The 15,983-nt window shown below is 43.8% G+C and overlaps 1 protein-coding gene across 1 annotated transcript in view; it reads right to left on the reverse strand.

The window, feature by feature from the left end:
• The window catches only part of LOC106603204 (ephrin-B3), a 38,158-nt gene extending 22,480 nt beyond the window's left edge, over window positions 1-15,678 (reverse strand). Inside the window, exon 1 of the mRNA XM_014196540.3 lies at window positions 14,441-15,678. Within this exon, the coding sequence (XP_014052015.2) occupies window positions 14,441-14,589 (149 nt within the window). The 5' untranslated portion in view covers window positions 14,590-15,678. The remainder of the gene's footprint in view (window positions 1-14,440) is intronic.
• Between the last annotated feature and the right edge of the window lie 305 nt (window positions 15,679-15,983).

Raw genomic sequence — 15,983 nt, forward strand, 5'->3', positions numbered from 1 at the left:
GCAGTATGTACCACGTAGTGGCTTTAACCTGGGCTCACATACAACGAGGTCCTGGTCCTGCATGATCACATTTAGAGAGGCTTGAGGCTCACGGTGATCTGATCTGCACAGATAGAACAGATAATGGGAGACAGTGACCTTTTCATGTGTCTGGACACATCATACACCTTCTGCTCAGCACACACATCACATATATGCTCTCCTACACTCGTTATTCTACACACACAGTTAGCATTGTAAGCAGAGAATTATTGTGCAGGCCTTTGAGTCAGGTGTGTGAGCTCCTCTCTATGACTCGGAGTTGAGTAATCAAATCATGTCTGTCACTGTGTACATTTTCACTTCTGCACAGCCACATGTGTTCTATTTAGGCATATCGTAATGCTTTGATACAGAGCATATGTGTGCTATTTAAGTCTCCTTATTGGGACATTTCAAAGTGTACCATTTCTGTCCATCCTCCCAACGTCAAGATTCCCATGATTCAACATCCCCATCATTGCTATATTCAAGTTGCCAGTCACGTGCGTGTGTGACATCAGTGATTACTCTGCTGTCATAACTGTATCCTGAGGTCACATCCTGTCCACTACGGGCCTGACACCTTTCAGAGCTACACGCCGTTGACCTTGTTAATAAGTGGGTTCAAAGTTTAATGCTGGGAATGAAGCCCACAACTATGTTGAGTATGGCCATGATCCATGCTTCATTGCTACATTTGAAGTCGGAAGTTTACATACACTTAGGTTGGAGTCATTAAAACTAATTTTTCAACAACTCCACAAATTTCTTCTTAACAAACTATAGTTTTGGCAAGTGGGTTAGGACATCTACTTTGTGCATGACACAAGTCATTTTTCCAACAATTGTTTACAGACAGATTATTTCATTTATAATTCACTGTATCACAATTCCAGTGGATCAGAAGTTTACATACACTAAGTTGACTGTGCCTTTAAACAGCTTGGGAAATTCCAGAAAATTATGTCATGGATTTAGAAGCTTCTGATAGGCTAACTGACATGATTTGAGTCAATTGGAAGTGTACCTGTGGATGTATTTCAAGGCCTACCTTCAAACTCTGTGCCTCTTTGCTTGACATCATGGGAAAATCAAAAGAAATCAGCCAAGACCTCAGAAAAATGTTTGTAAACCTCCACAAGTCTGGTTGATCCTTGGGAGCAATTTCCAAACCCCTGAAGGTACTACGTTCATCTGTACAAACAATAGTATGCAAGTATAAACACCATGGGACCACGCAGCCGTCATACCGCTCAGGAAGGAGCCGCGTTCTGTCTCCTAGAGATGAACATACTTTGGTGCGAAAAGTGCAAATCAATCCCAGAACAACAGCAAAGGACCTTGTGAAGATGCTGGAGGAAACAGGTACAAAAGTATTTATATTCACAGTAAAACAAGTCCTATATCAACATAACCTGAAAAGCCGCTCAGCAAGGAAGAAGCCACTCCTCCAAAACCGCCATAAAAAAGCCAGACTACGGTTTGCAACTGCACATGGGGACAAAGATCGTACTTTTTGGAGAAATGTCCACTGGTCTGATGAAACAAAAATAGAACTGTTTGGCCATAATGACCATCGTTATGTTTGGAGGAAAAAGGGGGAGGCTTGCAAGCCGAAGAACACCATCCCAACCTTGAAGCACAGGTGTGGCAGCATCATGTTGTGGGGGTGCTTTGCTGCAGGAGGGACTGGTGCACTTCACAAAATAGATGGCATCATGAGGCAGGAAAATTATGTGGATATATTGAAGCAACATCTCAAGACATCAGTCAGGAAGTTAAAGCTTGGTCGCAAATGGGTCTTCCAAATGGACATTGACCCCAAGCATACTTCCAAAGTTGTGGCAAAATGGCTTAAGGACAAGAAAGTCAAGGTATTGGAGTGGCCATCACAAAGCCCTGACCTCAATCCTATAGAAAATTTGTGGGCAGAACTGAAAAAGCGTGTGTGAGCAAGGAGAACCACAAACCTGACTCAGTTACACCAGCTCTGTCAGGAGGAATGGGCCAAAATGCACACAACGTATTGTGGGAAGCTTGTGGAAGGCTACCTGAAACGTTTGACCCAAGTTAAAAAATGTTAAGGCAATGCTACCAAATGCTAATTGAGTGTATGTAAACTTCTGACCCACTGGGAATGTGATGAAAGAAAAAAAAGCTGAAATATATCATTCTCTCTACTGTTATTCTGACATTTCACATTCTTAAAATAAAGTGGTGATCCTAACTGACCCAAGACATGGAATTTTTACTAGGATTAAATGTCAGGAATTGTGAAATACTGAGTTTAAATGTTTTTGGCTAAGGTGTATGTAAACTTCTGACTTCAACTGTATGTCCAATCATGCTTTCTCTCTTAATACTAATATCACGGTGACATCATGGTGACTGTTGAAGGTCCTACAGATATTAGTATTAAGAGAGAACGCATGATTGGACGTAGCTATGAAGCATGGACCATGGCCATATTCAACATAGTTGTGGGCCTTATCGAGAACAGTTGGCTCAAGCTGCTGCTTGATGCTCATCTGGAGAAACTTTCATCTGATCTCACATTGACGCTGAAGCGAACTACATGAATATTGCATTTTCTCTTTCAACTTCTCTTTTTAAAACAACGCTAAATTAGTGCCTTCATCAGAGTTGCTGATGAAACGGATTCTGATGCATTATTCAATGGTCGAGTGTTAAAACCGTGCCATAAATGATGAATCAGGATTGTATACATAATATGAAGTATTAACACCAGATGACACACAGGTCAAAGGAAGGGAAACCATAGCTTTTGAATCTATGGGTGTTGATCATGTCTTGACAGTCTCTACCTGTGGTCTGTGTGAGGCTACCCAGGATTCAGTGTGTTGCTGAATCCCACGGCCTTATTACTGCAGTGGACAGATTGGAATGGCCTTTGGCCGCCTTCATGGCCCAGTGTTTATGGGAGTGTGGGTGTTTGCTTCCTTGCCTGCCTGTGCCCTCTCCTCCTATTTGACTGCACTAGCTGTAGTTCTAGCTGTAACTCCACCTCTTGTGAATACACTTCCAGCTTTATGTTTGCTCACACCATTCTGCCTCACTGCTCTGTTGAAGATGATTTCAGGCAAACTTCCCCCGTAATCCCCCCTGCTGCTGCCCCTGCCCCAGTCTGGAGGTCCTGTATAGGGGAGGACTGTACCAGGATGCACCAGAGCCTGCAGTCCACTAAGCCAGCCAGGGACCAGGGCAGTCCAGCACCACCTCTGCCCAGTCGCCCACCCAGTGTGAACACGTTGGGAGATGGCCTGGTTCATTAGACCAGAGCTTTCATTGGCATGAGGTGGAACATGGTTTACCATTGACTTGAATTGTTTACAGGCCAGCCAGAAGAAAACAAAGCTGCTTTCTCAATTTTACACAGAGCTCTCAGGGTTTCACACCATAGATCATTACATGCCAATAAACTGTACAACACTGTAATTTAGTATCTAGAAATATGTGTAAATGTCAATTTTCTCCCATAACACAGCACTGTTTGGTGAAGTGCTGATACCGTGCCCTTCTAGGACCCTTCCCCCAGAACTGCTAAGTGGGTCCTGCTTTATCTGAAGTGCTTTCAGAGTGTTGTTTAGAGCCTTTATTTAATTAGTTAAGTACTAAGAGATAAAAGCCACATTCCTACCCCATGACTCAGTCCCCATCAGACTCCGGCCTTAACATAGGCCAACCTTGACACAAGTGGAGCTCAGGCGCAGGCACTCCCCTCTAAAGGGCTCTCCACAGTGTTTTCACAGTCTACGCAAATGGAGCTCAGTTTGCGACGCGTTCCAAAAAAAAAATTCAGCCGCACGAAAGTAGAGAGGTACGTTGCGGACTGTGTGGAGCCCTTAAGGTCGGTTCGTTACAAGTGGGATCTTGTGGTTCAGAATGTTGAAGTTTTCGGTAACACTTTACTTGACACATAACATGTCCTAACCTGTCATAATATGGTCATTTACATCTGTTTTAAAATATATTGCGTAATTTTATGGCTGGTTATGACACCTACATTCAAGTGTCAAAATCCACAAAACCTACCTCACAAGGCAAAACATTCCATTACACCATAGCCTACTTGTCAACAGTATTTTTATGTTATATAACATTATGAAATTAATCATAGGTGTCATAACCAGCTACAAAATTACGCAATATAGGTCACAACAGCTGTAAATATATGGGTCATGACAGTGTTATGACCATATTATTAAAAGTTACATCAGCTGTTGACATATTATGACATGGTTATGACCGTGTCATAACGTGTTATGACGGTAGGTATCAAGTAAAGTGTTACCAAGTTTTCGAAACGTTGTGGAGTGGAAGCGTGTTTGTCTAACTCTCAGTATGTATCAGGCTGTGAGAGGGATACATGTACCCAAATGCCCAGGACTCTAACCACACATGAAAAGGCTCATCAAGCCCAAATCACAGGGCTGATTAAAGATGAGAAGACTTAAAATAGCACTTCCCTTTGTTTGGAGGATGAGTGAAGCAGAAAGTCAGTCAGAGAGAACAACTCCCTAGTCCCTTCTCTCCCTCCTTCTTTTCCCTTTGTCTTCTTCATTCCTGTCTTCCTTGTATACTAGCACACCGGGGAATGTCTAGGTTTCCATTCTTTGTAATATTTTTGAATAAAACGTTTCATACGAGAGAAGTGTGTGCATCTGAAGCAGAAAGACGGAGATACTGAATATGCAACTTCAGAGACAAAGAACGAGAGAGCGAGAGAGAGAGAGAGAGAGAGCAAAACAAAGCGAGACGGGGTAAAGAGCGAGTGGGATTCAATTAGGTGAATGTTGAAGGGGAAACATTGGTCTCGTTTGTTAAAACAACTACATGTCCTTCTTATTACTGACATGGCTCTTGGACCCTGTTCTCCATTCGATGGTCCCCCAATTACACAAAACAAGGCATACAGAAAATATTATTCATGCCACTTAACCTTTACGAAAGAGAGAGGGAGGAGCAGATGGAGAAACAGGATGCAGGAATAGAGAGAAACAAGGAGATATGAGGGAGAGGCACATGGAGGGAAAATGAGCTAAAAAAGTCGAAAGGGGATACAGATCAAACAAGCACAAAAACAAGGGAAAAGCACACGTTTTTATTATAGTGATGCACTGTTCTGAGAATCCATCTCATATTGGAGGGAACATACATCATCACCCCCCACCGCACAGTGAAACCCTCATCAGCGCAATCTTAAGACTGCAATTACTCCATTATTCGCCACATGCTCTCATGCTCTGCCAAGACTTTGAAGGCCTGCCAGGGAAGCACCTTTGAAACAGAACATTAAAAACGAGGAGGGCGGTGAAAGGGAATTTGCAAATGATACTGGCAGGTAGCTACTAGGGTGTGTAAAATGAAGAAAGCAAATGTTAGTGTGTGGGTGAACACCCAGGTCCGTGATACAAGTCAGTCTTCAACGTCCATCCATGTCTGAGGACATCAGGGAGATGACGTGGAAACCAGCCACTAGCGCTGTTACCTTCAAGTAGGTTTTGGTTTTGCTAGGGCTTTGTGGATGGGGGTGCGGATGGACTTAAGCATCTGCCTCGATTCCAAAGGTTTGAAGATAAAACAAAAATGACTTTTTATTATCCCAAACCTTAACCCTTGCAACTTAACCATTCGGAGTCAATGCCTAAAATGAAGATGTCTGAGTTAATGCCTAAACGTAACCTTAAACACTTTGAAATGTGACGTTTGGAAAACGTTGAAATGTGACGGTTGAGAAACATGGATGACCGTCTAATTCTGACGTGAGGCTGTGTGAGCTAGTTGGGGTGTAAAGGTGTCCACGTGCTTCCCAGCCGAAACAGTTCGCAAGAGTTCGTGCATATATTATGACGACATTTGTGTTCGTTTTGGACTTCGGGTAAGGGGTTTTTCAGCTGTTTAAGCACACGTCCCTTTTTCTCGAGGTCAGCCGAAGTTCGGGAGCCGAATGCTACGCTCCTTCGTCCGTGATTGGTCAACAGTAGGGATTCTTCAATAAAGTCTGTTGTCATTCAACAAGAGACGACTTGTTTTCATGCACATTTTTTCTTTCAGAAATACTGAACCAAATGTCTTTTGTGCGACTAAGATCTCCTCAGCAAAAACATCAAAATTAATGACAGATTTCTTGAGTTATCTTAGATTAATTCTGGCTATTTTGAGTAAGTGTATACTGGCTACGGCATCTTCAATAGGAGAAACAGTCCTATGCCGCTTTTTTCTCGTTCTTTTCAAGCGAAGGTCTTTTAAGGGAGTATGCGAGCACACTCGTTCGTCTAGCCGCCAGCCGAACTGAAGCATGCTGACGCCTTAAGCCATACACCTACTACAAAACATGTGAAAGGGAGGAAAGTTCTTTATGTCATGCACCCTTTCACTGATTTACTCATCACTCTTGAATTCTGTCCATATCCCTGGGCAAGAGTTGATGAAACCAATGGATTACTGAAGAGATTCCATCAGATTAGTCCTTCTGCCAAGAATCCCAAGCAATGCCCCAAATGCAGCTTCCACCACTAGCCTGGATTCTGACATCCAATAGTTTATGACTGGTAACATTCTCACTGGTTATGTTTTATTGAATAAATCAGCTCCAGATAGCTCTGTGGCTATTCATTATGGTAATGATCTCAGGTAAAAGAGGGCACACAGAGAGATGGAGCTACTGAGGAAGGGATTGAAAAATACTTGATGTTAGATGGTTCCTCACCACGAAAGTAGTCTATGGGCCAGGAGAAACTGTAATCCCTGGTTCAGTTTTCCTTAAAACAGCCTCTACAAACTTCAGCCACCATAAGCTAACTACCAATGGAAGTCATGCGACATGAATTTATTACATTTTTTTGCTTTGTTTACATGCCCCCAGCACTTCCATTGATTGTTAGCTGTAAATAGTGAACTACTCCTTTAAGTGCCTTGCTCAAGGACACGTTGACAGATTTTTCCACCTTGGCAGCTCGGGTATTCGAACCAGTGACACTTCGGTTACTGGCCCAACGCTCTAACCACTAGGCTACCAGCAGAGAAAGCGAGTGAGCGAAAGAGAGAAAAAAATCCCCTCACATACTGCTTTGTTGTCTGACTGACAGTGGAGCACTCCACAAGAGGGGACGGCTGGGTGTGTGTTGAGTTGGAGGATTATCCTCCCTTACTCTCACACCCCTAATCCGAGGTCAAGTGGTACAGCTCATTTGGTGCTGTTACCAAAATCACCTTCACAAGTCTATGGAAAACTTTTGTTTGGTCGCACATTCAGTATTTCACTACAAGTATGCATTCATTTCACACAAGCTTGCTCATATACAGACAGCTCGCCTATTCATACACATACCCACTGCACTTTCCTTTGCCCTTCTTCATTTGACACTTTATTCTCCCCAGTTCAATCTAGACTGTTAAATATTTAGACTGGAAAATACACAGGTTTAACACAGACACGCCTAGGCATCCATCACACACGGCTGTCTGAGCAGGAGGTGCCACAGAAGGACAGGGGTGGATTGTTCCTCACTGGATGAGTAAACAAGGCGAGTCTAAACACTCTGACTGAGACAGCCGCTGAGTGACTGACTGGGAATACACCCCCACACACCCAACAACAATGATACCCACACCCCCAGGAACAACATGCACAAACACAAAAACACTCAGGGAAGTAAACACACACACTCCTTTCTGACACAGAAATCACACTCACTCCAACTCTGAGGGTGTAACACTCCGGCTGTATGTGGCAGTGTAAGGGGGGTAATGAGGCTGAACACATGTGAAGACGCAGGGACCTCATCCTTAAACTCACGCTACCCGCTCCTCAGTCTCCTGACACTGTTTTGGTTCCCTTTCTTTTCCCAAATCTTTCAAAGGTTTTAATCTGAAAACGCTTAGCCCAGTTAACCAGGCTTTTTATCCTCAGCCAATTAGCAGGCGATTCATTAAATATTGAGCAGCCTGTGAAGTATTCATTTTCAATGCCCATTTAAGGGGGAAGAGATGAACAGCAAATTGGCCTTAGACAACTCTGCCTCAGATGTCAAATCCAAATCAAATCAAAGTTTATTTGTCACGTGCGCCGAATACAACAGGTGTAGACCTTACAGTCAAATGCTTACTTACAGGCTCTAACCAACAGTGCAAAAAAGGTACAGCGGGGGAAAAAAGTATTTGATCCCCTGCTGATTTTGTACGTTTGCCCAGTTACAAAGAAATGATCAGTCTATAATTTTAATGGTAGGTTTATTTGAACAGTGAGAGACAGAATAACAACAAAAGAATCCAGAAAAACGCATGTCAAAAATGTTATAAAATGATTTCCATTTTAATGAGGGAAATAAGTATTTGACCCCTCTGCAAAACATGACTTAGTACTTGGTGGCAAAACCCTTGTTGGCAATCACAGAGGTCAGACGTTTCTTGTAGTTGGCCACCAAGTTTGCACACATCTCAGGAGGGAATTTGTCCCACTCCTCTTTGCAGATCTTCTCCAAGTCATTAAGGTTTCGAGGCTGACGTTTGGCAACTCGAACCTTCAACTCCCTCCACAGATTATCTATGGGATTAAGGTCTGGAGACTGGCTAGGCCACTCCAGGACCTTAATGTGCTTCTTCTTGAGCCACTCCTTTGTTGCCTTGGCCGTGTGTTTTGGGTCATTGTCATGCTGGAATACCCATCCACGACCCATTTTCAATGCCCTGGCTGAGGGAAGGATGTTCTCACCCAAGATTAGACGGTACATGGCCCCGTCCATCGTCCCTTTGATGCGGTGAAGTTGTCCTGTCCCCTTAGCAGAAAAACACCCCCAAAGCATAATGTTTCCACCTCCATGTTTGACGGTGGGGGATGATGTTCTTGGGATCATAGGCAGCATTCCTCCTCCTCCAAACACGGTGAGTTGAGTTGATGCCAAAGAGCTCCATTTTGGTCTCATCTGACCACAACACTTTCACCAGTTGTCCTCTGAATCATTCAGATGTTCATTGGCAAACTTCAGACGGGCATGTATATGTGCTTTCTTGAGCAGGGGGACCTTGCGGGCGCTGCAGGATTTCAGTCCTTCACAGCGTAGTGTGTTACCAATTGTTTTCTTGGTGACTATGGTCCCAGCTGCCTTGAGATCATTGACAAGATCCTCCCGTGTAGTTCTGGGCTGATTCCTCACCGTTCTCATGATCATTGCAACTCCACGAGGTTAGATCTTGCATGGAGCCCCAGGCCGAGGGAGATTGACAGTTCTTTTGTGTTTCTTCCATTGGTGAATAATCGCACCAAATGTTGTCACCTTCTCACCAAGCTGCTTGGCGATGGTCTCGTAGCCCATTCCAGCCTTGTGTAGGTCTACAATCTTGTCCCTGACATCCTTGGAGTGCTCTTTGGTCTTGGCCATGGTGGAGAGTTTGGAATCGGATTGATTGATTGCTTCTGTGGACAGGTGTCTTTTATACAGGTAACAAGCTGCGGGTAGGAGCACACCTGGGAGCCAGAAATCTTTCTGATTGAGAGGGGGTCAAATACTTATTTCCCTCATTAAAATGCAAATCAATTTATAACATTTTTGACAGGCGTTTTTCTCGATATTTTTGTTGTTATTCTGTCTCTCACTGTTCAAATAAACCTACCATTAAAATTATAGACTGATCATTTCTTTGTCAGTGGGCAAACGTACAAAATCAGCAGGGGATCAAATCCCCCCCCCCCCCCCACTGTATTAGGTGAACAATAGGTAAGTAAAGAAATAAATAAAAACAACAGTAGAAAAGACAGTGAAATATAACAGTAGAGAGGCTATATACAGGCACCGGTTAGTCAGGCTGATTGAGGTAGTATGTACATGTAGATATGGTTAAAGTGACTATGCATATATGATAAACAGAGAGTAGTAGTAGTGTAAAAGAGGGGTTGGCGGGTGGTTGGTGGCGGGACACAATGCAGATAGCCCGGTTAGCCAATGTGCGAGGGCACTGTTTGGTCAGGCCAATTGAGGTAGTATGTACATGAATGTATAGTTAAAGTGACTGTGCATATATGATAAACAGAGAGTAGCAGCAGCGTAAAAGAGGGGTTGGGGGGTGGCACACAATGCAAATAGTCAGGGTAGCCATTTGATTACCTGTTCAGGAGTCTTATGGCTTGGGGGTAAAAACTGTCGAGAAGCCTTTTTGTCCTAGACTTGGCACTCTGGTACCGCTTGCCATGCGGTAGTAGAGAGAACAGTCTATGACTGGGGTGGCTGGGGTCTTTGACAATTTTTAGAGCCTTCCTCTGACACTGCCTGGTGTAGAGGTCCTGGAATGCAGGCAGCTTAGCCCCAGTGATGTACTGGGCCGTTCGCACTACCCTCTGCAGTGCCTTGCGGTCGGAGGCTGAGCAATGACCAGGCAGTGGACCAGTCAGGATGCTCTCGATGTTGCTGCTGTAGAACCTTTTGAGGATCTCAGGACCCATGCCAAATCTGTTTAGTTCCTGAGGGGAAATAGGATTTGTCGTGCCCTCTTCATGACTGTATTGGTGTGTTTGGGCCATACTAGTTTGTTGGTGATGTGGACACTAAGGAACTTGAAGCTCTCAACCTGCTCCATTACAGCCCCGTCGATGAGAATGGGGGCGTGCTCGGTCTTCCTTTTCCTGTAGTCCACAATCATCTCCTTAGTCTTGGTTACATTGAGGGATAGGTTGTTATTCTGGCACCACCCGGCCAGGTGTCTGACCTCCTCCCTATAGGCTGTCTTGTCATTGTCGGTCACCAGGCCTACCATTGTTGTGTCGTCTGCAAACTTAAAGATGTATTGGAGTTGTGCCTGGCCATGAGGTCGTGGGTGAACAGGGAGTACAGGAGGGTACTGAGCACGCACCCCTGGGACTCCAGTGGACTCCAGTGTTGAGGATCAGCGTGGCAGATGTGTTGCTACCTACCCTCACCACCTGGGGGGCCCCAGGCACTCCCTAACTCCACTCACTCACTCATCTTCATGTTATATCCATGTTTAGAGTGTGTGATTTTTCTATGTCTGTACTGAACATTTTTCTGCATTCATTGCGTGTCTGTTTGTAATTTGTGTTGGTCGTCTTGGCCATCGGGAGTCTGAGGAAGAGCTGTCTAACAGGCCATGAGTAAACCCATTGACCTTTTCATATATCGGAGGAACATTAGGATCCATACGGATGAGAGATTCTCAGCAGTAGCACAGAGCTCACACTCAGTGTGTCCCTCTATCTGGGCCCACTTAAAAAGACTGTTTCATCAGACCTAACTCTAGGCTATTTTTGTCTCTCCATCTCTTGGTTGCATCTTTCCATCTCTTTATATTTCCCTCCTTTCACCGGCCACTCTCAACATCTTGACTCTTCTTGAGAATTGTACCCCTTATTGCAACTCACTAAACAAAACTTTCTCATGAATACATTATTCATTAATTATAGTGACATTTGGGCAGTTTGTTCATGTATCTATTCTGTCTGTGGAAATGTAACCTAACAACTACAAGGTGATTTGGGTAGCCAAAGTCTTGTAGGCCTATTTAATCAAACCTTCTTTGATTGTTCAACTGTGTATCTGTGTCTGTCCTAACACGAGAGAGAAATTAAGGCCTAGCTTATGAATTGATGCACAATTACTGCATGCTTGCCAATAGGTGAGAGTCTGAGCTTTGACAAAAGAGGAGCTTGCTTGAACAGCGTTGGACAAATCCAGGCCAAGTTCTCACTGGCTTTCATAATTCCCCATTCGCAAACTCAGCATGAGTCTGCGCAGGCGGGAGGGAGGGTCGAAACCACGGAGGGCACGCACGCGACCCATTATGAGGGTGCAATCATGCATGAAGACCACCCCCTCTCACACACAAGCCTGACATAATAAGCGTCTGCCATAAACAGCCATTCCCACGCTTAACAACCCAAGTGCGGTCTGCTTGCTCTCTCTACAGCCAGAAAGGTAGACTATAGTTTTACAATAGTCTATATTTAACTATAGGCACAGGACACCAGGGTTGGGCTCATTTCAGAATCTTGGAATTGACTCCCATTCAACTCATGAGTTGAAATTCGAATTGGCCACATCCCACAGGAAGTAGAATTTAATTCAATACAATTTAAATAAATTCCACTCAGTCATATACAGTGTTCACGTGCTAGTCAAAACTAGGAAACTCTGAAATGTCCAACTTACTGTAGTTATACGTGTGCCTTGTTCAACAAGTTAACACGTCGGAAATGTCAGAGTTTCCTAGTTCCGACTAGCACGTGAACGCGCTAATAGAACATGAGTTTAATTGAATCTGACAGGTCACACTTCCAGATACCAAAGAATATACACTATATATACAAAAGTATGTGGACACACCTTCAAATGAGTGGATTTAGCTATTTCAACCACACCCGTTGCTGACAGGTATATAAAATCGAGCACACAGCCATGCAATCTCTATAGACAAACATTGGTAGTAGAATGGCCTTACTGAAGAGCTCAGTGACTTTCAACATGGCACTGTCATAGGATGCCACCATTCCAACAAGTCAGTTTGTCAAATTTCTGCCTTGCTCGAGCTGCCCTGGTCAACTGTAAGTGCTGTTATTGTGAAGTGGAAACATCTAGGAGCAACAACGGCTCAGCCGTGAAGTGGTTGGCCACACAAGCTCACAGAACAGGACAGACGATTTCTGAAGCATGTAAAAGTCGTCTGTCATCGGTTGCAACACTCACTCCTGAGTTTCAAACTGCCTCTGAAAGCAACATCAGCACAATAATTGTTTGTCGGGAGCTTCATAAAATGGGTTTCCATGGCAGAGCAGCCGCACACAAGCCTAAGATCATGCGCAATGCCAAGCGTCGGCTCACTGCAATTGGACTCTGGAGCAGTGGAAACGCATTCTCTGGAGTGATGAATCACGCTTCACCGTCTGGCAGTCTGATATACGAATCTGGGTTTGGTGGATGCCAGGAAAATACTACCTGCCCGAATGCATAGTGCCAACTGTAAGGTTTGGTGAAGGAGGAATAATGGTCTGGGGCTGTTTTTCATGGTTCGGACTAAGCCTATTAGTTGCAGTGAAGGGAAATCGTAATGCTACAGCATACAATGACATTCTAGACGATTCTGTGTTTCCAACTTTGTGGCAGCAATTTAGGGAAGGCCCTTTCCTATTTCAGCATGACAATGCCCCCATGAAGAAAGCAAGGTCCATAAAGAAATGGTTTGTAAAGATCGGTGTGGAAGAACTTGACTGGCCTGCACAGAGCCCTGACCTCAACCCCATCTGAAAACCTTTGGGATGAATTGGAACGCTAACTGCGAGCCAGGCCTAATCGCCCAACATCAGTGCCCGACCTCACTAATGCTCATGGCTGATTGGAGGAAAGTCCCTGCAGCAATGTTCCAACATCTAGTGGAAAGCTTTCTCAGAAGAGTGGAGGCTGTTATAGCAGCAAAGGGGGGGACCAACTCCATATTAATGCCCACGATTTTGGGATGAGATGTTTAACGAGCAGGTGTCCACATACTTTTGGTCACATAGTGTATCACTTTTCTCTGGAAAACATGTTCATATTATCTTTTAACTTATTGCTTAGAATAGACCATTATATTTCCAGCACCATTTCGTTTGTTTGGCTTCTTTTTGAAAGTCACGAGGTCAACTTAAGGGTTGAACTAATGCATTCTGGTCTAAGTGATTAACAAATCTAAGTGATTAATGAAATATAATAACATTTCATATTTTATATGCATGTTTTATGTACAACATGTTTATATTTGTATAGACTAGGCCTTGAAGTGACATTTGAATTTAATTATATTTCCTTTATTCAAATTCGAATTCTTTATCCCGTTTACTATTTCAATTCAAATTCAAGAATCGAATTGGAATTTGATATAGTTTCAATTATATTCTAAATTAAGCCCAACCCTGCAGGACACCCATCTCTATTGAATAGAACCCGTGTTTGACTTCGCTGGACATTATGTGCCAGGAGACTCCCGTCTTCCTCGAATGTAATCCTCTCCAATGAAGTCAGTCTCCCCACCAACACTATTCACCTCCACCAGCAACAAGTAGTTTAGCCTAGTGTAGAGCTGGTTATTGAGTGAACTCATGTCATTAGCGACCTGAAATCGAAGCTTACAAAATAATCGGTGTCCCCAAGGTGCGCATGTTCCCCATGAGTTGGTAGTTGTATTGTTGCGTTCAATATCTTTCTCCAAAGGCCACTCTGCCGGACTGCAATGTCACCTAAATAACGCACAGTTCTTCGCGTTGACAGCCTGTAAAGACACGGTGTACACGAGTGACATGTATTCAGTCAGTCATTATCAGACGTTTTTTTTTGGGGGGGGGGGGGGGGGGGGGGTAGACGACGACGACTTATAAATACATCTAAACAAGTCTATATGACAGCGTTTAACCACGTACCTCTTGTTCAACGTATTCCAGTAAATAGGTTCCATGTTACCTGCAGCTATTCCCAGTAGATCCACAAGAAAGATCAAAATAAATCCCAAGCCATTAGAGCCGTCCCAAAACGCCAAAGCCATCCCTTCTCCTCTGCTCTCTCCTGCCATTTTTCCCCAAAAAGTGACGGGGAATCGATTAAGACAAAGAATCGCTTGGAGACTGCGAACGAAGTTCACTAAATCCCTGGAAGCGCACAGCTATGGTGAGACTTCGGAAACCGCATAAGAAAAAACGTCCCAAAAATCAGACAACATTCAGAGTAGTTGGAATGTGTGAAGAGATAATGTGTCAACCTCTTGAGTTTAAAGTGCATTAGTGGCAATATGTAGCTTTCTGGTTTGAAACGTGTCCAGCAATTATGGACATTTTTGCATGACAAAGCCCATGTCCATCCTCTCTCCTAAATGTCACCTCTCCAGACAAATGCAAATGCGTTGAATGTCGCGAATATCGGAGTAAACGCCTTCTACCACTTTGGAAGCGTAATTTTGGATAGCTGGCGTTTATCTTCATTGGCGAAGTGCCATTGCCTACCTTGCCACGCAGATGCACTGGTTTGCTTGCTCAAATGTCCCTGACTCATACAGCCTAGTCCAATGTTGTATAAGAAAACATTCGCTGACCCAAGTTTATCATCGCCTATTCGCTATTCTCTTGAATGCTTAACGCATTAAGGCTTTTACCGCTTTCTCCATTGTTATTGCTTCTGCGTCTTAGCGCACAAAGAAATGCCCATTCTATCCGTCCTTTATCCTTTCCGCTATTTTGGCATTAAAAAATTAAATAACAGGTCAAACTTCTTCGGTCAAACTTCAAAAAGGACAGGGAGTAACTGAATATTGCACCTCGATTAACTCGTTTTGATCAAAGCCAGTTTCCCGAGAGGTCTCTTCTGTTCACAATACTGCTTTATGTTCGTTGCATCCTTCTCTCTCTCAACCTCGTACTATGCTGCACACTGATAGAGTATCTAGGTATGGAGTGCAGTAGCACATGCTATGCAAGACTACTTGTGTCCCAGAGTGTAGCTCTGGGAGACCCCTTACCATTTATCACCACTCAAACTGATGACATACCTAAATGGAAAATGCCCTCTAATCAGTGTAACACGCGAATCGGAACAACTTCCCACATCATATATATCCTCCTTTCGCCATTATAGCAGCGACAGGTAGACTTCGGATTGTCTAATGCCGACAGTGGCCAAGGAACATAGTGAAAGGGCATCTAGCCTATAACCAACATATTTTGCCCCAAATATTGTGGCAGATGCCGTGTCAAATGTTGGTTAAGAAATGCCCGATGTGCAGTAACACGCTTGTAGCTCCCCCACCCGTTATTCTGTAACAGATGGTATTAATTTATAATATAACAATTCAGCGACTCATTTCCAGTAGTTTCATGATTGGGAAAGCAGAAAAGGAAGCGGAGTAAAGTGCAGACTATAGGACAACAAAACTGAACCTACCATGCCACCACGTGGCAACATGTAAAACAGCAG

The sequence above is a fragment of the Salmo salar genome, chromosome 04, assembly GCF_965601325.2.
Source record: "Salmo salar chromosome 04, fSalSal1, whole genome shotgun sequence".
Taxonomy (NCBI): domain Eukaryota; kingdom Metazoa; phylum Chordata; class Actinopteri; order Salmoniformes; family Salmonidae; genus Salmo; species Salmo salar.